The 26,280-nt window shown below is 46.3% G+C and overlaps 1 protein-coding gene across 17 annotated transcripts in view; it reads left to right on the top strand.

Annotated features, from left to right (window-relative positions):
• Positions 1 to 19,957, top strand: part of TRIM66 (tripartite motif containing 66) — a 61,892-nt gene extending 41,935 nt beyond the window's left edge. For 14 of the 17 annotated variants that reach the window (XM_063782724.1, XM_016920309.4, XM_063782729.1 and 11 more), the window contains 10 exons: positions 12,466 to 12,981; positions 13,143 to 13,335; positions 14,815 to 14,875; positions 15,850 to 16,024; positions 16,348 to 16,637; positions 17,097 to 17,223; positions 17,545 to 17,619; positions 18,134 to 18,286; positions 18,703 to 18,921; positions 19,668 to 19,957. In XM_063782724.1, the coding sequence (XP_063638794.1) occupies positions 12,466 to 12,981; positions 13,143 to 13,335; positions 14,815 to 14,875; positions 15,850 to 16,024; positions 16,348 to 16,637; positions 17,097 to 17,223; positions 17,545 to 17,619; positions 18,134 to 18,286; positions 18,703 to 18,921; positions 19,668 to 19,727 (1,869 nt within the window). In that variant the 3' untranslated portion in view covers positions 19,728 to 19,957. The remainder of the gene's footprint in view (positions 1 to 12,465; positions 12,982 to 13,142; positions 13,336 to 14,814; positions 14,876 to 15,849; positions 16,025 to 16,347; positions 16,638 to 17,096; positions 17,224 to 17,544; positions 17,620 to 18,133; positions 18,287 to 18,702; positions 18,922 to 19,667) is intronic. The other 3 variants (XM_063782726.1, XM_054662052.2, XM_063782734.1) reach the window with 1 other exon arrangement.
• Positions 19,958 to 26,280: the final 6,323 nt, after the last annotated feature.

The raw sequence follows: 26,280 nt of genomic DNA, 5'->3' as shown, positions 1-26,280 counted from the left end.
TGTACCCTTGGCCCTGTAGCATCCCTCTGGCCCTGCAGCCCAGCTATGCTGGTTGCTCAGTGTACCTACCCCTCACCAAGTTTCCCTAGCTCTGTACCATTGCAATGCATGTCTTAGAACAGTCAGTCTCCGTGATACTTGAGGAGAGTTTAGAAAAAAGAAGGGATGGCAAAAATGAAATGTCAGCTTGGAAATTGCTGGTGACTCTTGAGGCTTTTTGTCTGTGCCTGTCCTACCCTGTTGAAAATGACTTGGCATAGAGGCCCTTGAGGTACTGTATATTGGCCCTTTGTGGCTCTTAGATGTTTAACTTCTTGTATTTGGGCCAGCCACCTAACCATTCATCCATTTATTTAATCATTTAATGCATATATATAATGCATATATATATATGCATTAGATGGTTATATCTATATCTGAGTATGTGCCCCATATTCTACTAGGTGCCAGGCATACATTGGTGAATAAGATAGTCGGTCCCATGCTGGAGAGTACAGTCTGGTGGAAGAGACAGTTAAGCAACAATAATAAATTGTGGTAAAGTGCTATAATAGTCATTGGGGTACACCCCATTGGAGCATCTAGCTCTGGGAGAGGGGGCTGTTGACAGAAGACTTCTTAGGGGACATTATTTTAAGCTGAAATTTTGAAAAGGAGAAGTTGGGCTAGTGAAGGGTAGAGGGGTAGAACAAATAGTCAAAAGGAATGGCAACTAGGGAGCTTCAGAAGGGAGAGAAAGCCTGGGGCAGTTAGGGGGGCTTCAGATAATTTGTAATTTGGCTTGATAGGATCACGAGATGCACTGGGGAATGGGATGGATTGAAACCAGAGGGGCTGTAAGGCCTTCTAAATTATGCTTTGGAACTGGGATTCAGTCTTGGGGGATGTGAGGAGTAAGTGAAGGACTTCCAGAAAGGAGGGATATGGTTTGAATTAAGTTTGAAAGATCACTTTAGCTGTGGTAAGGGAGACCAGAATAGTACAGAGGAGAAACAGGAGGCTGAATGAAATCAATAGCAATAGGAATGGAGAGGAAGCAAAGATTTCAAGAGATATCAGATCACAGGAGTTTTGGCCTCAGTGTCTAATTGATGATAGGTAAGGCAGAGAAAGCCCTTTGGCTTAACACCCAGGTGTTTTCCCATGCTCCCATCCCAGTGGATCTGTCTTGACCCACTGGAATGGGAGCATGGGAAAAAGAGCATATTTAGGGGAAGAAGTTAAGTTTTGAATTATTGCTATTCTTTTGTGGAATACACATTAGAAGATGACCTGAAGGCAGCTAGCTCTAGATGTCAGTAGTTCAGAAGCAAGCATGAGAGTTGCTGTAACCGCCTGATGGGTTCTTCTTGCCTGCTGCACAAATGAAGACCATAGCATTGCAGTAGAGAAAGAGTTTAGTTGATGTGAGGCTGGGATTTTTCAAAGGCAGTTTGGGGAAGGGGTGGGGGTGGCTATAAATAGGTGCTTGCTGCTGATTGGTTGGGATGGAGATGAAATCATGCGTTAAAGCTGTCCATTTGAGCTGAGTTGCTTCTGGGTGGGGCCACAGGAGTGGGATTGATGGATCTGGGTGAAGCCATGGATGTCAGACATGCAGAAAAGTTGAGAAGATATCTCAAAAGGCCAGTCTACAATAGGCCCAGGAATGATTAAGGGAAAGGCAAGGGGTGGGAGTGGGTAAGTTAGATCAGATCTTTTTCACTGTCATAATTTGCTCATTGATATAATTTTTGCAAAGGTGGTTTCATTGCCAGTGCTCAGTTGTAGTGGAAGCCATGCAGAAAATGCTGCTTCTCATTTGATGAGGTTCAGTTCTGTTCCTATACACAGAGCAGAGGAAAGGAGCTGAGCGACATACATGCATGGAGTCAGTGCTGCTTGTGTGAATGGCCCACAGGGTTCCCTGAGCAGCAAGGGGTGCTGCCCTTTTGTGTGGCTGCAAGTTGGCAATGGGGTTAGCAAAGGTCCTAGGAACTCTACCTTCTCATTTTGAGCTTCTTCTGCCCCTTATTAAAAGGGACTCCTGTAGAGGTTTGGAGGGGCAGATGGCCTGGCATTCTTCATGTGTTTCATAGGCTTTTCATGGCTTGAACTCCCAGAAAAACGACCCTCAAGTTTGTCATCCTGGCTTAGAGGAAGCTTTGGATTGGCAGAGAGAGATCAACCCTGACAGTGAGAGCCACTGGTTGTCCACAAAACTACTGCAATAAGGAAAAGGGCTTTCTTTTTGAGGAAATTTGTTGCCTTGGAGCTGGGGTTGGGCAGGGTGGAGGGTGTGAAGCTCAAGGATAGCAAACAACATTCTGAGCCTTTTACCATTGAGTGATAATACTTTGTATAGTATCGTTCTAATTTTTTCATAGGTTTTTACATGGATTGTTTCATTTTATCTCTTTATCCTAGCAATACTATGAGGAAGCCACTTTCTTATTCCCCTTTGAAAGATGTGGAAACTGAGACACAGAGAGGTTAAGTGACCCACCTAAGAGTTATGCACCCAACCCATTGGGCAATGTTAGGACCAGACCACAGGTCCTTGACAGCTCTGTGTTCAATGACTAGGTTAAATTGCTTCTCTTTCTGCACTGCAATGGGAGAAATAGGACTCCATTTGGCCTCTTACCTGCTGGATTTTCCTGTCTTTACAATCCTTGAAGTAGCCCGAGGCTTTGCTGGGGAGAGGTCTTAGGACCCAGCCTAGTTTGGTATTGGTTGTTTTATCTGGTAAAGGTGTTTTGTCCTCCATCCCACTCCCAGCCTGTGCTGGCCTGTGAGTGCCAGGAAAGTCAAAAGAATCTATCTGAAGGTCATGGACCAGAAGAACCTGTGGCACCACGCACCTTTCTGTGAGTTCCACACTGACTGTATATTACCAAAAGAGGACTTTTGGTGAAGCAGAACATCTGTGTACAAGTACCTTGGAGTTGGTGCTATGTGAGCCGATGGTGGAAACAGGTTGCGGCTGAAAATGAGATGTGAAAGTTCTAGAATGGATTTTCTAGTGGCTTGAGCTCTGCAACCCCTTTTGAATGAATTTTGGTATTTGCCTGGCACCAGCTGTTGCCTAAGCTTCCTAATCTTGATTCAGCCACTCTGAAAGAAAGACCATGGCTACAACCCTACCACAGCAACCCTTACATCTCAAGTGAAACTGGGAGACATTTTGATGCATTCATTTCATGCTTCTGAACCAGTCAACTGCCGAAAAATACACACAATCCTTTCCTCAAAGGAGTTGGCCGGGTGTGGTGGCTCATGCCTATAATCCCAGCACTTTGGGAGGCTAAGACAGGCAGATTATTTGAGCTCAACAGCTCGAGACCAGCCTGGGCAACATGGTGAAACCCAGTCTCTACAAAAAAACACAAGAAAATTAGCCAGGCGTGGTGGTGCATGCCTGTGGTCCCAGCTACTCAGGAGGTTAAGGCATGAGAGTTGCTTGAGCCTGGGAGGCGGAAGTTGTAGTGAGCCGAGATTGCGCCACTGCACTCCAACTTGGGCAACAGAGCGAGATTGTCTTAAAAAAATGAAAAGCTCTCATGGAGTCAAAGCTGTAGGCATCACAGAAAGCCCTATCCGGGTCCCAGTTCACCTGCAAGAGGGACCTTTCTTCTGCTGCTCATAACATAGCCCCAGATCTTCAAGAGAGGACTTCGAGGCCACCAGCATGCGGCTCATGGCTTAGGAGCCTGAGATGTATTTCCAGTAAATGATACAGAAGCGGTAGGCATTCCTGTGATGCAGATTATTAAGAGTGATACAGAGGAGTAAAGGATAATGACCCAGGCAGATAGTATTTATACCATTATCGAAGCATTTTGATGCCCGATCTCTTAATTTGAGTCTTATAAAAACTCAGTGAGATTTACATTAACCTGTGTAGGAGGAAATTAAAACCCAGAGCTGGACAATGACTTGCTTAAACTCATTAAACCCTGGTAACTGTGAGTAAATACTAGGCATCCTGCTTCCATAGTCTCTAAAGCTACTGCTATGGGTCAGATTGTGGGTCCTCAACCTCAGGGACAATCTTTTCCTCATAGCCTAGCCCTGACAGCAGCATTTGTTCAGAATGTTCCCGGGGCCTGGTGAAGCTTTCTTAAGGCACAGCCTGCGTCCTGGTCAGCATCTGCAGAATTATACACTCTTTCTACTCAAGAGTCAGGCCAAACACTCCCCAAGTCTGGCTCCTGAACTTAGCACACTCTAAGAAGCCTGTCTCCTTAGTTCTATCCTGATTTCATTCACCATCCAAACCTAAGATTTTTGTCTAGGTCTCCTGGCCCATGAGAAAACAGGTCCTTGCTCCTATCTGTTTAATAAGACAGAATAGTGTGTAAAGTGTTTTAGAAGTACTCCTATTCAAAATAATTTTTTTTTTTTGAGATGGAATTTCACTCTTGTTGCCCAGGCTGGAGTGCAATGGCACGATCTCGGCTCACCGCAACCTCTGCCTCCCAGATTCAAGCGATTCTCCTGTCTCAGCCTCCTGAGTAGCTGGGATTACAGGCATGTTCCACCATGCCTGGCTAATTTTGTATTCAAAATAACGTTTTTAAGTCAGCTTCCTACACTGGCCTGGGCAAAATACCTTTGACCAAATTCTCCTGAGTCTCCAAGCCTTGGGGTTTGAGGGTTCCACTCATCAGGCTTTCACTTCAGACTTACTAGAATCCACTTACCCCTTTCCTCTTTCTTCTACCTCAGATTCTGAGATCCTCTTTGCTTTTTCTGTCCTCCCTGGATTATCAGGGCACTGGGCACTTTTCACTTCTCCCTTCACCACCCATGAACCTTTTCTCATTTGGCTTTACTAAGTTATCATATATCTGCATAGTTACATCCATAGTGACAGCCTTAATAAGTACAAGAGCTTTCTCTTGAAATGGAGGAACACTCATTGTCAATAAGAGCAACAACTTTGCCATTAAAAATCAACATGTGAGGGCCAGGCACAGTGGCTTACACCTGTAATTCCACACTTTGGAAGGCCGAGGCAGGTGGGTCACTGGAGGTCAGGATTTCAAGACCAGCAGCCTGGCCAACATGGTGAAACCCCATCTCTAGTAAAAATACAAAAATTAGCTGGGCATGGTGGTGGACACCTATAATCCCAGCTACTTGGGAGGCTGAGGCAGGAGAATCACTTGAACTTAGGAGGTGGAGAGGTTACAGTGAGCTGAGATCGTCTGACTGCACTCCAGCCTGGCCCACAGAGTAAGAATCCATCTCAAAAAAAAAAAAAAAAAAAAAAAAAAATCAACATGTGAAACTGCTTACTAGAAAAGTTAGTCCCTTCCTCAGCCATCTGATTCTGTTTCAAGATCTGCTACTGTTAAACCAGTCTACTTAATCTTGAAGCTGTTGAAGCATTCACTTTTTTAATTTATTTATTTTTTGAGATGAAATCTCACTCTGCCACCCAGGTTGGAGTGCAGTGGCATGATCTCAGCTCACTGCAACCTCTGCCTCCTGGGTTCAAGCAATTCTCCTGCCTCAGCCTCCTGAGTAGCTGAGACTACAGGCGCATGCCACCACACCCGGCTAATTTTTGTATTTTTAGTAGAGACAGAGTTTTGCCATGTTGGTCAGGCTGGTCTCGAACTCCTGACCTCAGGTGATATGCCCGGCGCATTCACATATTTTGAGGATTTAATTCACCTATCTGTTTTCCTCTCTCTTGTTTCCTTAGCTAGACTGAAGGCCTTCAGTGTGTTTCCAAGACACAACTCCCAAATCTTTGGTCCCTTTTTCTATTGCATATTTACACAGTGGTCAGTTTCTGATTACTTTAACCACTAGAACAGAAATCTGAAACTAGAAGTGATGAGGCAAAGCTTTGGAACAGCAGCAAAAACAGCCATCACAAAACTCATGCATTATATTCTGTAGGAGATCATAAACTCATATGTGGGTATCTAGCCGGTGTTCTTGATCTAGCAAGCTTAAATATATGGTTTTCTTGGGAAAGTTTTAGTTTAGCTACATTATAGTAGTAAGCAGAGTAGAGGCAGGGAGTCAAGATTTCTATAAGGGCAGCTAACAAGGGAGAAGACAAGAAACATCACTTGGAAAAGTGCCACGGTATGAGGTCATTCACTGAAAGAACAAGCTAAGCCCTGCATTCTTAGAAGTTCCCGAAAGCATCACTGAATTACTTATTGGTTCATCCAAATTCCTTGATATCACTAAGAAATGGTCTCCTTAGCCTCCTTATGCTCTGCTTAATAAGACAGAAGAGTGTGTAAAGTGTTTTAGAAGTACTCCCATTTGAAATAATGTTTTTAAGCCAATTGCATTTTGTTATTGAAAGAGGTATGTTTCAGATAACTGGAAAGTTAATTTATGTGGAACACCACCCTATCTGCATTACTTTATCCCCAGCAATATTATCTTGCTGTAAGAACCTGAAATTTATATTAAACTCAGGGCATGTGCACTAAGTGTCTGTTTATTGATTTCTCAATCATTTCTTACTAGGGTACTAGCTTTCTAGCTTCTGGCACAGAATCAAGACCAGCCAGCCTGTTTTCAAGGCTGGTCGCAGATTCCTAGTCTTGGACCTGTATGAGCTTGGGAAATCTAGGTAATCCCTCTGTGTCTCAATTTCCCTTCCTGTTAAAATGAAAGAGCAATGTTTTATCTGAATTTTGACAATACCATGTGGCAATCATTAGAATAATAATGTCAACACACTGAACTCTAGAAACACATCTGGGTGGTAAGAGTGAGGAGAGAGAGAGGGCAGCAGGTAACAGAGCACAGGTCAAGCAGAATTCAGGTTAGATGGGTGCAGGGTCACATAGGTGACTAGTAGCAGAGGTTGAAAGTCAGACAATTCAGGGAAGTCGTAGGTCAGGCAAGTTGTCAAGTTAGGTAGTAAAGACAGGTAGGTTAAATAGGTTAACTGAATCCATTAAATTAATAGGTGAGGTAATTTCAGATAAGTCAGACAGGTGGCAGACAAAGATAAGGAGACAAAAAAGAGGCAAGAGGAAAGGGACAGGGACAGGGACACACAGTTTGGGGGAAGGGAAACGAGGATCGAGAGGAGATGCTAGTTAAGGGAGGTAAGAGGGGGCTCTGTAGGCTCAGGGTTGTCTCTCTCCATCCCCCAAAGATGACCTGAGCTGATTATCAGAGTGAATGTGTTTTGGCATTTTGACTCTTCCTCTCTGAACTAGAAAATAGTTTATTTTCAGTAGTGAATCTCAAAATACACCTTTTCCTTCATGAAATCTAGAGGTTTTGTATGTAAAGATGAAGTCAAGGTGTCAGTTACATAGTTGACAGCCTAGAAACCTCAGTGATAACCCTCTACGTACTTTATAGCTAGAAATACACATTCACCTCCTGTCATTTGACCTCTGAACAATCCTGGGGTCTAGAGGGTGGGTGGTATCATCTCCATTGACAAGTGAGCTCCCTTCTGCATGGGAGGCACCAAGTGTCAGACAACCTGGCCACGCTCTCAAGCCCTTTTCCAATCCCATCATGCTCTTGAGAAGTGCTTCCTCTCCTCCCAGGCCCTGGAGACTCAGCCTGCTTTCCTTGCTCTGAAGGTTGGCCCTACCCTTGCCCCCACCCATCTTGTAGCACTAGCAACAGACTAGGATGAAGGTTCTCAAATCTTCTTTTTCTTTTTGTACATGAAATACGTACTTTTTGTTTTAATATTTTACAACCCTTCACTCTAGAGAGCTGATATAGTATAAAAATAACTAACACATAGCATATATAGGTTTCAGAAATGCCATTGTGTCTGCATAGCCTGTAAAAATGGGGTTGGGATGGCTTTCTCACAGCACTTTCTCTGAGTCCCTTCCTCCGTGGAAATTTTCCACATTCTTGTTAATACTACCAGAGCTTCACCCCCTCTCCTGATAGCATTGGCCTCCTTGAGATTGGCTGTGGCTGTGAAAAGGAAATAAATCAGTCAAGTATGCAATATCTTGGGATGTATTGCTGACCTCGTATTGTCTTCTGGGCATTACGGGACCAGGTTCATCAGGTTCACCTCAAAATAAACTGCCATGGAGTTTCCGCAATTTTTCCACAGCTCAGTCTGCATGTCTTCCTCTCCCCTATCATTATGTTAACTCACATATGCAATAGGTAATTAGGACAGGAGAGCCAATTTCCCACGAATATGATCTCTACCCCTAATCTGGGAAGTTTTGTCCTTGGGGATTTTATCTTGTGCATATCTTGTGACGTATGGCACCTGACCATTATTATTTGGGTGGTCTCACGTGGATTTTAGTGCTCTTAATACTTGGCAACAAGGATCTCACTAAGAAGAGACATCTATATAATTCTCAATGTCCAGCATGGGTAGATTAAATGAGCGCCAAAACCACACTAAACATACATGTCAAATAGGGGAAAGGAGAAAGAATCCAGTGCAAAGGATTAGACTGTCATATATTGCAAAACGGAAGGAAATAGTCACTGGGTGTTCTTGTTCATAGATAAGGAAATATAGAATATTAGAAAGCTATGGTAGTGCATAACCAGGACAACAAGGAGACATTAAGGAACGCAGGCCTGGGCATGTTTGAGATAGCCATTGATTTTTGGCCTTGGTCCCTTAAGCTGGGCTTCATTCCTAGCTTACCCAGTTTGGTTTAAATATTCTTTCCACCTTGCTTCTCTTCAACCCTTCTTGTCTTGGCACTCAGACTGTGGAGGAAATGGAAGCTTTTTTAAAAACTGAACACTATTAAACTACTAAGGAAAATAGAAAAAGCATACTTTTCTTTGGAGAGATAAAAGATATTTAACTCATCTGTGTTTAAAATTAAGAATAGAAAATATAAGCCTTACTAAAGCAGTTAAATTATAAGGGAAAGAGGTAGGGAAAGAAGCGAAAGAGATGATAAAAGAAAGCAGGACAGGAAGAGAGAGAAGGAGCTCATGAGAGAGGGGGGAGAGAGGAGAAGAGGGGAAGGAAAAGAAATAGAACAGAATATGAGAGATAGTGAAGGGGAGTAAGCCCAGAGAGGTATGGAGGGAGACAAGTCAAAATTAAGTTGTAGCTTTGGTACCAAAGATCTGGATTCTCTTTTTTTTTTTTTTTTTTTTTTTTTTTTTGAGACAGGGTCTTCCTCTGTTGCCTAGGCTGGAGTGTAGTGGCACGATCTTGGCTCACTGCAGTCTCAACCTTCCGGGCTCAAGCAATCCTCCCACCTTAGCCTCCAGAGAATCTGGGACCACAGGCCCATGCCACCATGCCTGGCTAATTTTTCAATCATTTGTGGAGACGGGGTTTCACCATATTGCCTAGGGTGGTCTTGAACTCTTGGGCTCAAGCGATCTTCCCGCCTCGGTCTCCCAAAGTGCTGGGATTACAGGTGTGAGCCACCATGCCCAACCTAGATCTGGATCTAAATCTATACAAAAATCTACATCAAATCTACTTAGTGATGAAATATTGAAAGGATCCTCTGAGTTCAGAAATGAGACTAGGATGGCTACTATCACTACTTCTATTCAATATTGTACTGGAGGTCTTAGCTAGTGGAGTGAGACAAGAAAAACAAATGTAAAGAAAAAAAAAATAGATTTACCATTCAGGATGGGTGTGGTGGTTCATGCCTGTAATCCCAGCACTTTGGGAATCTAAGGTGGAAAGTTGGCTTGAGCCTAGGAGTTCAAGACCAGCCTGGGCAACATAGCAAGACCTTGTCTCTACAAAAATAAAAAATAAAAGTTAGCCAATGTGATGTTATGCGCCTGTAGTCCCAGCTACTCTGGAGGCTGAGGTGGGAGGATTGCTTGCTTGAGCCTGGGAGGTCAAGGCTGCAGTGAGCTGTGGTTGTGCCACTGCATTCCAGCCACGGTGACAGAGCAAGACCCTGTTCAGAAAAACAAAACAAAAACTTACTATTCATGGATGCACATGATTTGTGTGCACAGAAAATCCAAAGGAAAATCCCAGAGTGACTTTAGCAAGGTCTATACAAAGTCAATATTCAAAAATCAATTGTATTTCTATATACAGTACACAAACAATAAAGAGAAATGGAAATCTACAAAGTTATGTTTTACAATAACATGAAAAAACTTAAGATGCCCTTCTGAGCCTCATCTTTGTCAAGTGTAAAACTAGGTCTGCAGCAACAATAATAACAATAAAAATAATAGAAGCAGCAGTAGAAACAACTGGGGTTTACTGAGCATCTACAGTATGCCAGATATTGTTCTAAATGTTCACATGGATTGTTTCTTTTAACCTTTAATGGTTATTGTGAGGATTAAATAAAGTAATATATGTAAAACATTTAGCAAATTGCCTTGCATATAATAAATTCTCAATAAACTTTAGCTGTATAAAAATAATCATTATTTTAGAGAGACTCATAGACTAAGTTGTCAGTAGACCTAAGCTGCTGTTCATTTGGCTAAAGATTTGTAGAATAAACAGTCCTGTATTAGTGTTGTTTTGAATTTTTAAACAGCTCATTAATTCATTTATTCATCCAGACACTGCTCTTGGGTCTAGGAATATGGTGGGTAAGCAAAATAGATAAAAATCCATACCCTAATGGAGTTTACACTTTAGTAGGGGAAACAGACATTAATCAAATGATATCACGGATTGTGGTATGAAGCTGAAAGTACAAGTACAAGGCATATGAGAGCATAAAAGCAGGAACCTGGTCTGGACTAGAGAATGAAAGAAGGCTTTCTGGCAAAAAATGTCAGTCGAGCTGAGTTCTGAAGGATAAGTGGAACAGGGCAGGGGTAGGAGAATTCTCTGTGCAGAGAAAGCAGTCCATCTGAAGGGGGTGAGGATAGTGGGTGGAGGGAGAGCTTGGTATGTTTCAGGAACTGGAAAAAATGAGTGACTAGAGTTCAGTGAATGAGGAGAGGGTTATTGAATGAGCTATGGCTACAAAGGAGGACAGAGGACAGGTCATCAGGGCCTCGGGAGTCTTGTTAAGGATTTTTGCAGTTATTCTAAGAAGAATGTAGTGCACTGCGGGGTTTTATGAAAAGAAATGATGTGATCGGATCCGTGTTTTGAAAATATTTCTCCATTGAAGAGGCTACTACTGTTGTCTAGGGAGATGTGAAAGTAGGTTAGGCTAGGGCACCATTAGCAGAGGGAAGAATTAGTGGGTATATTTGAGAGATGTTTAAGGGGTAGAATTGATGGGGCTTGGTATTAGCTTGGGTGTGGCAGGAGGGATGCTTCACTGATGCCTCCTTCATAGGATCTGACTTGCAGAAGTGAATGACTAGGAGTGACTTTCACTGAGATGAGGACAGTGTTCATGGCAAAATAGCTTTAGTAACTTTATATTGAAACTTGAGAATGTATTTGAAGTATTTATTTTCCTGTGAAAATGTGAATGGGGAAGAAATGACAGGTTCAAGACACTGATTTTGGAAACTTAGATAGATATGCCTAATTCCCATTTTCTCTTTGTTTTTCAAAAGATGTGAAATTGTTATATATTTAGTCTTTTTTTTAAAGGGCAGGGATATGAAACTTACACATTCCTGAAGATTATATTTAGAGCCAGTCTCCCTCCTTTTCCCTAAATCTGTCTCTTCAATCTGAAAAATGGAATGGATTCAGTACAGAAATCTGTATCTTCAACTTCTTTTTATAAACCTTTTACATCTCTTCTCCTCAGATGTAAGAAAATAATTTTGGAGTCAGAACATTACTGCCTTATCCAATGATTGTACGGATTGGGTGATATTAAGATTTAGCTGCTTTGATGTTCTCTGCCTCTGGTTTGGAATATCTTTGGCAGGTATACTAGGGCCAGAAAAGACCTTCAAATATCTTGGTTAAAGCCTACATCAAATGCTAGTAGTGCTTGGAGTTGATCTGAACAACCCCATAAGAAGGCCCTGCAGTTGACCCAGGTTCCCCAGGACTGATTGGAACTTTCTGAGCCTTGGCATTCTCTCAAAGAAGGTCTGAGGCAGATAAGAGTTTGAGCCTTCTCAACCCCCTGCTACTGTTGTATAGCAGAAACTATTCTATAGCACCCCTTGACGGGAAGAGAAGCCACTGGTGGTATAGTCAGAGGGGAATTTGAAGTTAGAGGGCAGTCCCACAGCCTGACCCTTTGCTTAGGTACAAGACTGGGGTGAGGGATATGGCTAACTGTGTGTGTGTGTGTGTCTGTGTGTGTGTGTACATGCCTCAGGTCAGGCAATAAGTTCTCCTTCTCACTCTTGCTGTGACACACACACATACACACACACACACACACAATAGTCCTCCACTTGTGCCTCTCTGTCTGTGTCATAGCCTAGCAGCCTCCTTGGTTTCAGGAAGAGGAACAGGGCTTCATGCATTGCCTGAGTTCCTGGCAGCTAACAGACTCTGAAGCCAGAGTGGAATTGGAGCATGGGAGTTCCTGTGGGTTGGGTCCCTCCTCTCCCTCCCTCCATTCCCAGCTAGCAGCCTGACTCTACCCCTTGTCTCTGTTCCTGCAGCACTCCACCTCGGTGAGCATCATGGGCTTTTCCAACACTCTGGAGATGGAGTTGTCGTCTACCAGGTTGGAGAGGCCCCTAGAGCCACAGATCCAGAGTGTGAGCAACCTGACAGCTGGTGCCCCCCAGGCAGTACCAAGCCTGCTGAGTGCTCCCCGCAAAATGGTGTCCAGCCTGACAAGTGTTCAAAACCAGGCCATGCCCAGCCTGACAACCAGTCACCTACAGACTGTGCCCAGCCTTGTGCATAGCACATTCCAGTCCATGCCCAACCTGATAAGTGACTCCCCTCAGGCTATGGCAAGCTTGGCAAGTGATCACCCTCAGGCTGGGCCCAGCCTAATGTCTGGTCACACCCAGGCTGTGCCGAGTCTGGCAACTTGTCCTCTGCAGAGCATCCCTCCAGTTTCTGACATGCAGCCAGAAACTGGGTCCAGCTCCAGTTCTGGCCGAACTTCAGGGAGCCTGTGTCCCGGAGATGGGGCTGATCCCTCCCTGGAGAATGCTCTGTGTAAGGTAAGTCCTGGGGAAATGCTATCCAAACTTCCTTTGTTCATCAATGGGCAAAAGATTGGCCACTGGGACCCTTATTCTGACCTTAGCTTAACAGTTCTGAGACCACTAATGACAACCATGTCTGAGTTCTTTGATTCTTGTCGACATTTCACTTTTGAAAGATGGAAAGTGAGGATTCCACTCGCTTCACTGACTTACTGGGACAAGGTCCCATAGTCCCCGGTCTGGATGCTCCCAAGGACTTGGCCATCCCCTCAGAACTGGAGGAGCCAATTAACCTCTCTGTGAAGAAACCTCCACTGGCGCCAGTGGTCAGCACGTCTACAGCTCTGCAGCAGTACCAGAACCCAAAAGGTGAGACTCAAGCAGCCTGCCCTTCATGTTGGCCACAGACTTGAGCAGATGGACTCAGCACTTCTAGGTAAGAGAGGCCAGCAGACAAGCTCTAAGCTGGGGAAGCAGTGCATCTCTCTGAGGCTGAATTTACTTCTCTCCTCCGGAACTGTCTTAGTGACACCTGTTCTGCTTCCCTCACTGTGGCCATGGCTGATCTAGGCATGGCCAGGACTTACTCTTTTTGTAACACTCCCCATGCAAAGAGTCCTGGGGGTCTGCATTATACCTAGGGGGAAACAGAACTCAGCCCAGGAGGGCTAGCCTTGACAAAATGTTATAGGGAAAAGAGCATGTCTGACTTTGGAGTCCAATAGATGGAATTTAGTAAACCAGTTCTCTCTCCCTATGATCCCGGGTAAGATATCTAACCTCCCTCAACCGATTTCTTTCTCTCTAAATGGGGCCAATCGCACCTACTTCTTAGGCTACTGGGACCAATAACTATAGTGAAATCATTTGATAACTTCCTCTGAGTAGTAAGGATTTTCCTGGTACCTGACACTAATGTGGATTTGTGTTGTGCCTCATAGTGAAGGCAATTTGGACCATTGGAGATTGGTTCTGATTCGCTTCTCAGCTTCCCATGCCCCTTCTCCAACCAGGCTAGGCTAAGTTTGTTCTTCTGTGGAAGGTGAGGGCTAGTTGGGAAGTCAGGAAGTGACTTCCTGATGATCATTTGGGACTTTTTTCGTTCAGTGTGTGATGCGTGTTTAATTTGTAATGATTAGTCTGTTTCCTATACGTGTAATAAATGAAAACGAAAGAAATAATTTTTCTCCTTTTTTTTCCACACTGACTGAAAGGCCAACTGAAAAATCATTGGTTCTTATTACACACAATAATGTAACTCTGCATTTTATGCAGTTAAACTTTTTAGACCCTGCTTGCCCATGTACAGTGCCTAGGACTGTGCCTGGTGCTGAATGGATGCTAGTTTCATCCTTTTGCCCCACCACTGCCTCCTGCCCATCTCCATAAACTGCCTACTCAGGGGAGAACTCCCTGGGAGCCTCTTTTCCATGGAGTGTGAGCTGGATTCTCAAGCACTGCTGGAATCCCAGCACTTGGCTGACATGGCAGAGGCTGGACAAAAAGACTCCTCAGAGGAGGCAACACTGGTGTACTGAGAACAAGTGATTTCTGAGCTCATCTTGAAGGTGAGAAACTGGCCCATCAGTGCCTGACCCAACACTCACCCATAGGCAGCCTCTTGAGTGTTACTTGTGTTCATCTTTTTAAAAGAAGGTGGGCTTCCTCCTCTCAAGAAGGAGATCCATGGCAGACTTGTCACCACTATGAATGACTATAGTGTAGGTAACTACTGTATGACAGATGTGTGGCCAAAGGTATGAATAGCAGATATAAGTAGAAGATATGCATGACGGGGTTTGTTGCCACAAATGTGTGTCACAGGTATTTGTTTGTCTTTTGCCTTAGAGTGTGAGAATTTTGAACAAGGAGCCCTAGAGCTGGATGCAAAAGAGAACCAGAGCATCAGGTAACAGCCTTCTGGCTAATCTCCCTCCCACCCATGACTTCACGTCCTGAGGTGCTGGCACAGGGATGAAGCATCCTTGATGAATTAACTACAAGTGGAAGAAATTTGCCTGCAACTGCCTTCTTCAACCCCTCAACCTTCAAGTGGATGTCTGGGATGGTTGTGGGAGGATGTCCTGGCTCCTGCACGACGAGGCATGCGCTCTGGGTGCCGCCCTTGCACTTCAGGGAGCTCCTGTCTTTGACCAGGACTACACCATAGGGCTTCCCAGTGGCTGACAGGGCCTGGCCATGCAGAGGTGGGCCAGGAGGACAGAATGTGGACCTGTAGAGTCCACATTCAGAGTCCAAATCCAAGAGGATCTGGAGTAGCAATTCAGCTGGGGATTGTATTAGTCAGGGTTCTCTAGAGGCACAGAACAAGTAGGATATATATATATATATGTGTGTGTGTGTGTGTGTGTATACTTCCATATATATACACACACACACATATATATATACATATATATATGGAAGTTTATTAAGTATTAATTCACGTGATCACAGGGTCCCACAATAGGTTGTCTGCAAGCTTGAGGAGCAAGGAGACCCAGTCTGAGTCTCAAAACTGAAGAACTTGGAGTCCGATGTTCAAGGGCAGGACGCGTCTAGCACAGGAGAAAGATACAGCCAGGAGGCTAGGCCAGTCTCTCCTTTTCATGTTTTCCTGCCTGCTTTATATTTGCTGGCAGCTGATTAGATGGTGCCCACCCAATTAAGGGTGGGCCTGCCTTTCGCAGCCCACTGACTCAAATGTTAATCTCCTTTGGCAGTGCCATCACAGACACACCCAGGATAAATACTTTGTATCCTTCAATCCAATCAAGTTGACACTCAATATTAATCATCACAGGGATCATGGATGTTTCAGACTTAGAGGTTGGGACCAGAGGAGGATCCCACCAAGACCCCGGGGTGTCTGTCTTGCTGCAGAGCCTTCAATAGTGAGCATAAGATTCCCTATGTGCGACTGGAGCGACTCAAGATCTGTGCTGCCTCCTCAGGAGAGATGCCTGTGTTCAAACTGAAGCCACAGAAGAATGATCAGGATGGGAGCTTCCTGCTGATCATCGAGTGTGGCACTGAGTCCTCCAGCATGTCCATTAAGGTACCACTTTGCTTTGCCTTGGCCTCAAACCCTGGCGCAGCCTAAGAGCTTATTCTTTCTGCTACTGCCCGAATTCTGACTCTGGGACCTTTCCTGAGTCTGTGATGGGGCTGCAGCTTGGCCAGACGTTGTCCCCTGCTGCAAGGTCCTGTGAGATGCATATCAGGAGTGAGGTATCCCAGCATTCATGGGGCTTGCTGGCTTGGGGTCCTGGAATAAGTGGCTCTCATGTAGGCATGCAGGGCCTGCCAGTCTCTCCCTCCCCTCCCTCGAGAGCTTGTTGGTTCTGTGCTCTGGCTGCCCAGACTTACTTCTTCCCCAAGGTCAGCCAGGACAGACTGTCTGAGGCCACCCAGGCCCCAGGTCTGGAGGGAAGAAAGGTCACTGTCACTTCTTTGGCTGGGCAGCGGCCACCAGAAGTGGAGGGCACATCTCCTGAAGAACACAGACTCATTCCTCGAACCCCAGGAGCCAAGAAGGGCCCCCCAGCCCCAATAGAGAATGAGGACTTCTGTGCTGTTTGCCTCAATGGTGGAGAGTTACTGTGCTGTGACCGCTGCCCCAAAGTGTTCCACCTCTCCTGCCATGTGCCAGCCTTGCTCAGCTTCCCAGGGTGAGTCATGCCAGTCCAGGACCATCACCTGGCTAGTAGGGTTACCTTCCAGGGATGATTATTCCAGGCCAGGCCCACAGAGCTCCCAGGATGGGCTTACTCCCCTCTTCTGGACCTGCTTGAATTGCAGGTCTGTGAGTTAATGGGCCTGGGTATCTTCTGCACACAGACAGGTGGATGCTTGACATTTGGTTGACTTCATTTCTACCTCTTTTCTCACCTTCTTCTTGCATGTGGATTTGTGCCTATACTACTACCCCAGCCTCCCCTAACCCCTGTTTTTCTAGATTCACAAAATTCTGAGTTATTGAATTTCTTCCAAGCCTGTGGCTAGAAAGCCATTTCTTACACGGCAAGGCCGGAGACTCAGTTTCTCATGCCTGCCATAGGGCAGAGGGAGAGGGAAGGGTGCTCTGGGCAATGTGCTGAGGCCTAACATGGCCTCACCTGCCCCTGCAGGGGAGAGTGGGTGTGTACCTTGTGCCGCAGCCTGACCCAGCCCGAGATGGAGTACGACTGTGAGAATGCCCGCTATAACCAGCCTGGAATGCGGGCATCTCCTGGCCTAAGCATGTATGACCAGAAGGTAGGGAGGAGTCTTTGGAAACAAGGTTCCCTGCCTTTGGCAGCCCCCTTCTGCCTACAGGGTCTGAGGCCTTTGAGAGGGGATGAGGGGCTTTTCTGGATACGTTTCTTTGTCCTATGCCTGACAACTTGGCCCAGGGGTGTTTGGATAATTTTCCTTCTCCTAGCAGTTTTCCTCTGGCTTGGGAACCTGAATTGTGCCTTAGTATGGCAGCTGGCATCCTGTGGGACAGAGCCAGGGAGTTATCAGGGTCAACATCTTTAGTTCATACTGAGGTGAGACCAGAACAAAGTGACTCTGTTGCCAATTCTGACTTTGCAGAAGTGTGAGAAGCTGGTATTGTCCTTGTGCTGCAATAACCTCAGCCTGCCCTTCCATGAACCTGTCAGCCCCCTGGTAAGCAAGGCCACGCTGTTTTCTCACCTTCTTCTTGCATGTGGATTTGTGCCTATACTGCTACCCCAGCCTCCCCTAACCCCTGTTTTTCTAGATTCACAAAATTCTGAGTTATTGAATTTTGTGCCTGCTACTGTCTTTTCTGCTCAGAGGGCCCAGGCCATGGGGCAGGAGCGTGGTGGTTCCCAGGTTGGGCTCAGAGCATGGCCACTGGGAGTAGTGACAATATTAACTTGTGGATAGTCCAGGGGACCGTAGGGCCATGGCCATTCCAGCCTCCCCCGCCACAACTGCTACTGTATCAGATCCTACTTGACAGGTGACACATTCCTCCTTTTCCCTTGCTCTTTGTCTTCTTTCTCCATCCTTTTCTTCCTGCTGCTCCTCATCATTCCTCTTCCTATTCTTTCACTTATATTTCACCTCATTTTCCATTTCTTCTTCCTTCTTATCCACACCTCCATTTCTTCTCTCACTCCCTTTGCCTCCTTCTCCTCATGTCTCCTCCCCCAAGGCCCGGCATTATTACCAGATTATCAAGAGGCCCATGGACCTGTCAATCATCCGGAGGAAGCTGCAAAAGAAGGACCCAGCTCACTATACCACCCCAGAGGAGGTGGTATCAGATGTGCGCCTCATGTTCTGGAACTGTGCTAAGTTCAATTATGTATGTCTTGCCTGTTTTCCCGCTCTCCTATTTCCCTGCATCCCCAGGACTGTCATGGGTGGGTAGGGTTGGGAGGTTAGGTTTGGTCTGGGCTGCCATGAGGACTGGGGAGCAGATTCTGGGGGCCTGCTGTGGTGAGTGTTTAAAAGCTCTCTCCCACACTCAGGCCTTAGCATGGACTCAGGAAAAAGGGGAGGTACTAGTGAGTGGCCATCTGTGGATACCTGTTGGGGTCACTTCTGCTATAAGAGCTGCTACCAAACTAGTTTTTTCCTGAGTCCTAGGAGAAAAATGTCAAGTTCCAGACACCTCAGGACACCCCGCTAGGCTTTGTGCTCTGTGTAGCTCTTGAGGGACCCGAAAGAGATGGACTGGTAAAAACAGGCTAGACCATCACTGCTCTCCTCCCCCATCAGCCTGACTCCGAGGTTGCAGAGGCTGGCCGCTGCCTGGAAGTGTTCTTTGAGGGCTGGTTGAAGGAGATCTACCCGGAGAAACGGTTTGCCCAGCCAAGGCAGGAGGACTCAGACTCCGAGGAGGTGTCTAGTGAGAGTGGATGTTCCACTCCCCAGGGCTTCCCGTGGCCTCCCTACATGCAGGAGGGCATCCAACCCAAGAGGCGGCGACGACATATGGTAAAGAGTTACTGCCAGCCAGCAGCAGGTGGGCGGTGATCAGGCAAGCAGAGGGGCACCCAAGCAGAACCTAAGGTGAAGCTGTTCGTGTGGTGCAAAAAGATGGTGGTGACAACGAACCCTCACTTCCAGCCCCTTAGCCCCCAGGGAAGGCAGGGCAGTACAGGACTCATCAATGCCAGTTACTCACGAGACTTGAAATTCAGAAAGGTACCTGTCCCTGCCCAGGGTAACCCAGCATTTAGCAGCAGACCTGGGCTGAGAAACCAGTTGTCCTGATTCCCAGTTTGGTGCTGGTTACACTACACTGTGATTGTGATGCCCCTGAGAAGGGAATTACCTGGTCTTAGTGCCTGGTTTCTATTTGGGTTTGAGAGAGAAAGGAAGGGATCTTTCTTAGCCCCTTGGTGTAGGTAAGGAAGGAGAGGTATTGCTTGCAGCAGAGAGAGCTCCTCTGATCTTTGGGCTGGTCCCACCTGTGTAGACCAGAAATGTCCATTCAGGGCTGTTTAATTCCACTGAAATATTTTGCCTGCCTACTGTGTGCCAGGGTCTGACCAGCCATCCCCAGTTGCTTACCGTACTTAGCATACAATGTTTAGTGGCTTCAGTAAGTTTTACTGCTGCATTCCTAGGGTAGAATAAAATACATTGACTTGGCAGAACTGCAATCTTGACATAGCCTTTTCATGTTAATAAATCCTACATTTGGCTATTTTAATTCTAAATATATATTTTTCTTTCAGGAGAATGAAAGAGCAAAAAGAATGTCATTTCGCCTGGCCAACAGCATCTCTCAGGTGTGAGAGCCAAAAGGAGACTGGGCACTCTGGCAGCTGTTGTCCCATACTGTCGACCATTCCTCCCCATCTTGCAGCTTATCCTCTTCAGAGTGTGGATGGTAGATGAGTCTTGTTGAACTGTGTAGTGCTCTTCTTTGCCATTTGCATCTACAGCATTTATTTGGGAGCCGTAGTACATCCACTACAGAGAAGATTTCAGTAATAAACAGGAAAGAGGAAGGTATTTATTATTACCAGAGTAATCAGATGTATAGGCTCCACTTGACAAGACCACACCTGGTTAGGCTTGGGAAGACCTACTTTCCTTGGTGAATTTTTTTCTGCCTGGGAAAGCAGACCCGTCTAACCTTTTAGTGTCCAGGGCTCAGGAGCCATGTATACATCTGAACTCCTCCTGGGCTCAGAAGTGGGTAAAAGAAGGGAGAGAGGTTTAGACATATGGCAGGACTGTGATCCCTGGCCCAGCACAGCCAAAGACTGTCACTGTTTGCCTTTGCTTGTCCTGTCTGGATAGAGGCACCTGCCATGTGCAGACTAGTGGAGGCTTCTAGAGGCCATAGGTCTCAATTTGTGCCTATTTGGGTTCTAACGGTTTTCAGGGTATTTGTTTTGCATAGTCACTTTCCTGATGTTGACATAGGTGGCTGCTGTGAAAATGCTGTGGATGGTGTGACATTCTTGACTGAGCTGGGTGGCTGTGGAGAGACCACTTAAATCTTCTGGTTCAGATTTCACTTACAGACTTAGTAAGATGTCCACTTCAGAGCCCGCCGTCTGTGCTACTTACTCTGGGCTAATCACACTTCTTTAGGGTGAGAACCTGCCTTCCTAGAAGTGACTGTTGGTGCTTGTCAGTGGCCATACCCTTCATCATCCTCATTCAGAGGTATGGATCGTGAGTTCTGCTTGTGAATACTGTGAGACAGCTGCTGTCTGCTTCAGGTCCAGAGTTCCATGGGTGGAGAGAGTAACCCACAACCAGCTCACTCCTCTGGGCCTCTCCTCCTGCTTAAAGATTCTAGTTCTCAACCTCTCCAAGTTCATGAGCCAAAGATCAGAAGTGAGTCTTCTGACCAGCCCGCCTCCAGGCTGTCTACAGCCCCAAAAAAGCCAACACTTTTCTGGCAGCCCTTTTTGTTGGAGGTTAGAGAAGGCCTCAGGGACCAACAGGGGCCAGATCTAGACATTCCTGGGGGAAGTTTGTCTAAGGTGGACAGGGGGAAAAATCAAGAGGCAAAAAGCCAGTGTCCTTTGGTGACCGTGAAGCAACCTCAGAGCCTTAGTTCTCCTAGAATGCAGAGAGAAGCATTCTGGAAGCCATGGGAACAGGAGCTCGAGGCTGCATGCTGAATGCATCTGCATGGCCCTCGCAGGGTGTTTGTGAGGATACTGGAGGTCAGGCTACCTCCCAAGCAAGGGCTTGGTTGAGAAGGAACCCATTGCTCATATTTTTTGGGGAGCTATGAACCTGACATGTCAGTGGCCAGGACTGAGACAGCTCTCCCTGGTCCTGTCATTGCATGGCTAATTTCAGGGGAGTCTGAGGTCATGGCTTTATTTTTGCTAAGAGATGAAGTTCAAGGATGTTCTTGTTTGTAGGGCCTTTGCTAATGAGCAGTTTTTTAATTAGAAAACATTTCTTCTCTCTTTGTGAGTTGATGGTATTGCTCATTTCCTTCTCTACCCAACCTGAGAGATCATCTTCACTTTAAAGCAAACCATGCCCCTTGGCTTGCCATTCTTTCAGCAGCACATGCCACGTTCTAAGCAGATGGGCTTCCGTGATCCCATTTTCTAGTTTGGGGTAACTGAGTCTTGAATGCTTTACTAGTCCGGCAATCTTTGGACTTAGGCTTCTGCCCTTTGAGACTCACATGACTTTCTGGTTTGGGGTCTGGTCATTTCCCTTTCAATTTTTGAATCTCCTTCTCTGTTCAGTTGGCTTGGCAAAGTACCCTCTGTTCTCATGTCACTAATTCCTGCTCTAGGTCATCTTTCCTTTGTGCAGCCCACATTTCCACCATCCCTGTGAACTTTGTTGTACTTGGTGTTGGGCAACTGGTGAGTGTTGTGACGGGCTCAGACCTGATCCTTCCTCAGGAGCAATTGGAGACCACAAATTTAAAGCAGAAATACCTGTTAAAAGCTTGGCTTTCCTTATATGAGTGAGGCTCCCAGCTTGGGTGTGGCCTCCTGGGCTCACGGATCAGCTTGCTGGGCCAGGGGGGGTCTTAGTAATGTGCTAGAGAGACACATGCTCCCTTCTCATCATAGAGAGCCTGCATGCTGAGAGGCTCCCTTTAGACACCTGCCTCTCGCTGGCTTTTCCTTTAGACCTAGCCACCAGTGTTTTGAATCATGGTTTTGTTTTGTTTTTGCATGCAAAAACCAGAACATGACTTAGAAATTAAAAAAAAAAAAAATCCTGCTAGCCAAGTGACTGCCTGCAGAGGCTCTTCATTAACATTTGGGCTGATCCTGCTTTTGACTTATTCCCATAATGGCCCAGTTTTGAAGTCAGCCAAGTCCTTTTGTCCTTGACAACATCATGCAGTGGAAATACGGTGAGTTCTAGATTCTTATGGGACAGCATGCAGTCCTAGAGGAAAAATTGACTTCTTGGGTATGCTGAGAAATAAGACAGTAAAATGGCTTCAGTTGATGCAAGGGGATTTTAGTTAAAAATTGGTTCAGGATTTTTAAATTTTATTTTATTTTTTGGCTGGGCGCAGTGGCTCACACCTGTAATCCCAGCACTTTGGGAGGCTGAGGTGGGTGGATCACCTAAGGACAGCAGTTCGAGACCAGCCTGGCCAACATAGTGAAACCCTGTCTCTACTAAAAATACAAATATCAGCCAGGTGTGATGGCACATGCCTGTAATCCCAGCTACTTGGGAGGCTGAGGCAGGAGAATTGCTTGAATCCGGGAGGTGGAGGTTGCAGTGAGCTGAGATCATGCCATTGCATTCCAGCCTGGGCAACAGAACGAGACTCCGTCTCAAAAAAAAAAAAAAAATTGGTTCAGGATGAACTTGCAGAGCACTCTTCCACAGAACATGGTTAGGTTAGCCCTGCCTGACTTCTAGCAATTGCTAACTATACACCTTGCCTGCCTCTAGGACCCCTACCTGAGTGGCAACCATACCCTCCATAGGCTCTGTTCCATGGCAGTCCCTGCCATCCCCCACCAGCGGACTCTGGCTCCCTCCCTGTACCCATTTCTAGCAACAGCTCCTTGCCTGGCTGCTAAGACGGAGGCGCCTCCTTGTTTGTTCCTGAGCTCTGTTCTGCTCCCTCTCTCACTCCGTGGAGTCACTTATAGTCTTCCTTTCTGAACGCCTGAATTGAGCCTTTGCTCCTTCTGGATCACCACCTCCTGGGCTTGTTCTCCGTCCCTCAGTACTGCCAAAATTGCCCTGCTCCTTTAGTCCATTTCCATGGCCTCAGCCCTCTCTCTCCTCTCCTTGTCTTTTAGCTTTCTCCTGGACTTCTTCCTCTCCCCAGCATGAACCCAGAGCCTATCACACACTGATGTTTTTATCAGCATCCTGAACTTTCTCATGCCCTTCAACTTTTTTTATTTTTTTTATTTTTTTTTATTTTTTGAGAGAGAGTGTCTCACTCTGTCATGCAGGCTGGAGTGCAGTGGTATGATGTCGGCTCATTGCAGCCTCTGCCTTCTGGGCTCAGGTGATCCTCCCATCTCAGCCTCCTGAGTAGCTGGGACTACAGGTGCATGCCACCATGCCTGGCTAATTTTTCTACTTTAGGTAGAGATGGAGTTTCGCCATGTTGCTCAAGCTGGTATCAACACTCCTGGGCTCAAGCAGTCTGCTTCCCTTGGCCTCCCAAAATGCTGGGATTACAGGCGTGAGCCACTGCGCCAGGCATATCCCCTTCAATTTTGCTGAAACTATCAGCCATTCTCCATTTTCGGCATCATCATATTTGCTGCTTCCACCTCCTGGGCTGCTATGCATGACAGATTCACAGTTGGCAGCCTCAGTTGAGCTCTCAGTATTGACTGGAAATTCTTTAACTTGTTGTGATCCCTTTTTTTTCCCCACCCATGCCTCCATCTTTGTCCTCCACAAATGACTGAGCTCACTGTCTACTTCACAGAAGACAGCCCCTAAAGCAAGAGCTTCCTTGCCTGCTGTTCCTCACTCCCCTCTCATTCATCTGTGTCTGTAACTCTCCCCAACGCCTCCATTCTTGCTCCTATTTAATTCTCTATATCTTGAATCCTGTTGTATGTCCTCCAAGACTGCTCCCTCGCTTAGTCCACTGCTCCCACTCCCTGGAGTCTCCAGCCTCTGTCTCCACTGGTTACCTCCACACAGCCTGCAAACAAGTTCTCCGCAAGATTAAAACAGCATTTCTCAAAGTCTGTTACCCCTTACACATTTTCCTTGTTAACCAAGTTACTTTTAAAAAGATCCTTTTTAAACTGATTCTTCCTCAGCTGTTCTTCAGCCCTCTATACTTTTTCATAAAAGTCACCAGTGACTGCCCAGTTGCCAAATAGAATGAATACCTTTCAGTGCTCAGCTGTCTTGACCTCTCCGCAGCATTTCACACCACCCACCAACCCTCAGTGAAACAACCTCCTCCCTTAGCTTTTATGACACCACAAGTCTCTGGATTCTCAGAGAATCCAGAAAAACAAGTCTCTGGATTCTCTCCTCTTACCTCTCAGCCCACACAGGCTGAGCTGTCCTTGAAACCTAGATGGGGGAAATGTCTGTGGCTGTCTGTGGTCTCTTCTTTTCAGGAGTTGGGTAGGGAGGAAGAATCACAGCTGCTCCTGCTTCCTCTGTCTGTCTCTCTCTTTCCTGAGTCCCTTCCTTTTCCTGAACTCAGTTCTCCTCATGCCAACCATGTTTATGAGCTCCTGCTGGGAGGACAGCATCTGTGAGTCCTTCCCTCTGTCTCTCCCAGACAACACAGAGGTTTTAGCCTGTTTGCTAAGAGACCCCATCTAAGTCAGCCCAAGGGTGTGGATTAGGTTTTACAGCATCCAGGCCGCAGTCTGGCTAAACTGGATTACCAGGCTGGTGGGCAGCTCCTCACCATGATCCTGCACCAGTTAGAGCCTGCTGCAGTTGGGAAGGAGCCTGGGATTGTGGTAAGATGTGTTTCCATGCATGTCAGTGCTGCTAACCAGGAGGAGAACCTGGCAGGGTGGGTGCCTGCTGCTGCTAACATTCGGATGGAGGGAGACCAGGGAGCGCGGTGGCTGCTCCCTTGCTGGGGCTCAGCTGGAGTCAGCATGACTCCTTATATCAGGGCCTTTCCCACCTGTGCTGATCACCACCACCTGCTTGCTCCGGTTGTTTCTGGAGTTGGAGGCAGCTATTGGTTGCTTTCTTGGAGGTAAGGAGGTATATACTAGAAAGATATCTGATTTGAGAGTCTGAACACCAAAATTTTTGGCTCTTTCCATTATGAGCTGTGTGACCTTGGATACAGTTTCCTCATCTATAAAGTTGTGGTGGGAGAATGGCTGAGAACAGTGATCTCTCAGCTCTCCAGCTGTAAAGATGTTAATTATGATTTTAACTCTCAAGATCAGGCCACATAAGGAACAGGGGAATTCCGGGGGTGGGACACAGCTGGGGGAGTCCAGACCAGGGCAGGGAAAGGAGACTCACAAGCCAAACAGAGCTGCTTTGGGGAAAGTTCTTATCAGCTGGTGCTGCTTCCTGAGCCATATGCCCATTCCTCAAGCTGCACCCCTTTCTTGGCTATGTAGGATGAGTTCCTCCTAGGCCCTTGTTAGGAGTGGCTGTTGGATCCTAAGCGGTTGGGGCATGAGGGAGGATATTTTAAAGTAGGGAAGTATAGCTGATCTTAAAAGAACCTATACATTCAAGAACAAATAAAAAACAGCACTTTTCTTTACCAAGAATTGCGTCCTGGAGTGTTTTTCAGCGAAGATAGTTGAACCTATCACATGGCCTTCTTGCCCCTAGATCTCTACATCATAAGAACTCAAGGTGGGGAAGAATAGCCTGGGAAGCCTTTCTCTCTAGGGAAGAACTCACCTCTCTGCTTTTTCTTCTTCTTATTATTTTTTGTTTTGTTTTTTGAGACGGAGTCTCACCCTGTCACCAGGCTGGAGTGCAGTGGCGCGATCTCGGCTCACTGCAACCTCCGCCTTTCAGGTTCAAGCGATCCTCCTGCCTCAGGCTCCCAAGTAGCTGGGACTATAGGTGTGCACCACCACGCCCAGCTAATTTTTTGTATTTTTAGTAGAGGTGGAGTTTCGCCATGTTGGCCAGGATGGTCTCAATCTCTTGACCTTGTGATCTGCCCGCCTCAGCCTCCCAAAGTGCTGGAATTACAGGCGTGAGCCACCACACCCAGCCTGCTTCTTATTTTTATTATTTTTAGTTTTCTTCAGAGACAAGGTCTTGCTGTGTTGCCCAGGCTGGTGTCAAACTGCTGGGCTCCAGTGCTACTCCCACCTCAGCCTCCTGAGTAGCTGAGACTACGGGGACATGCCAGCATGTCTCGGCTTCTTACTGTGTTAACACAGCCTGTTTCTCAAA

This window comes from Pan troglodytes, chromosome 9, assembly GCF_028858775.2.
Source record: "Pan troglodytes isolate AG18354 chromosome 9, NHGRI_mPanTro3-v2.0_pri, whole genome shotgun sequence".
NCBI classification, from domain to species: domain Eukaryota; kingdom Metazoa; phylum Chordata; class Mammalia; order Primates; family Hominidae; genus Pan; species Pan troglodytes.
Note: the sequence above shows the minus strand (reverse complement) of the source record. Positions and strands in the feature narration are given on the sequence as shown.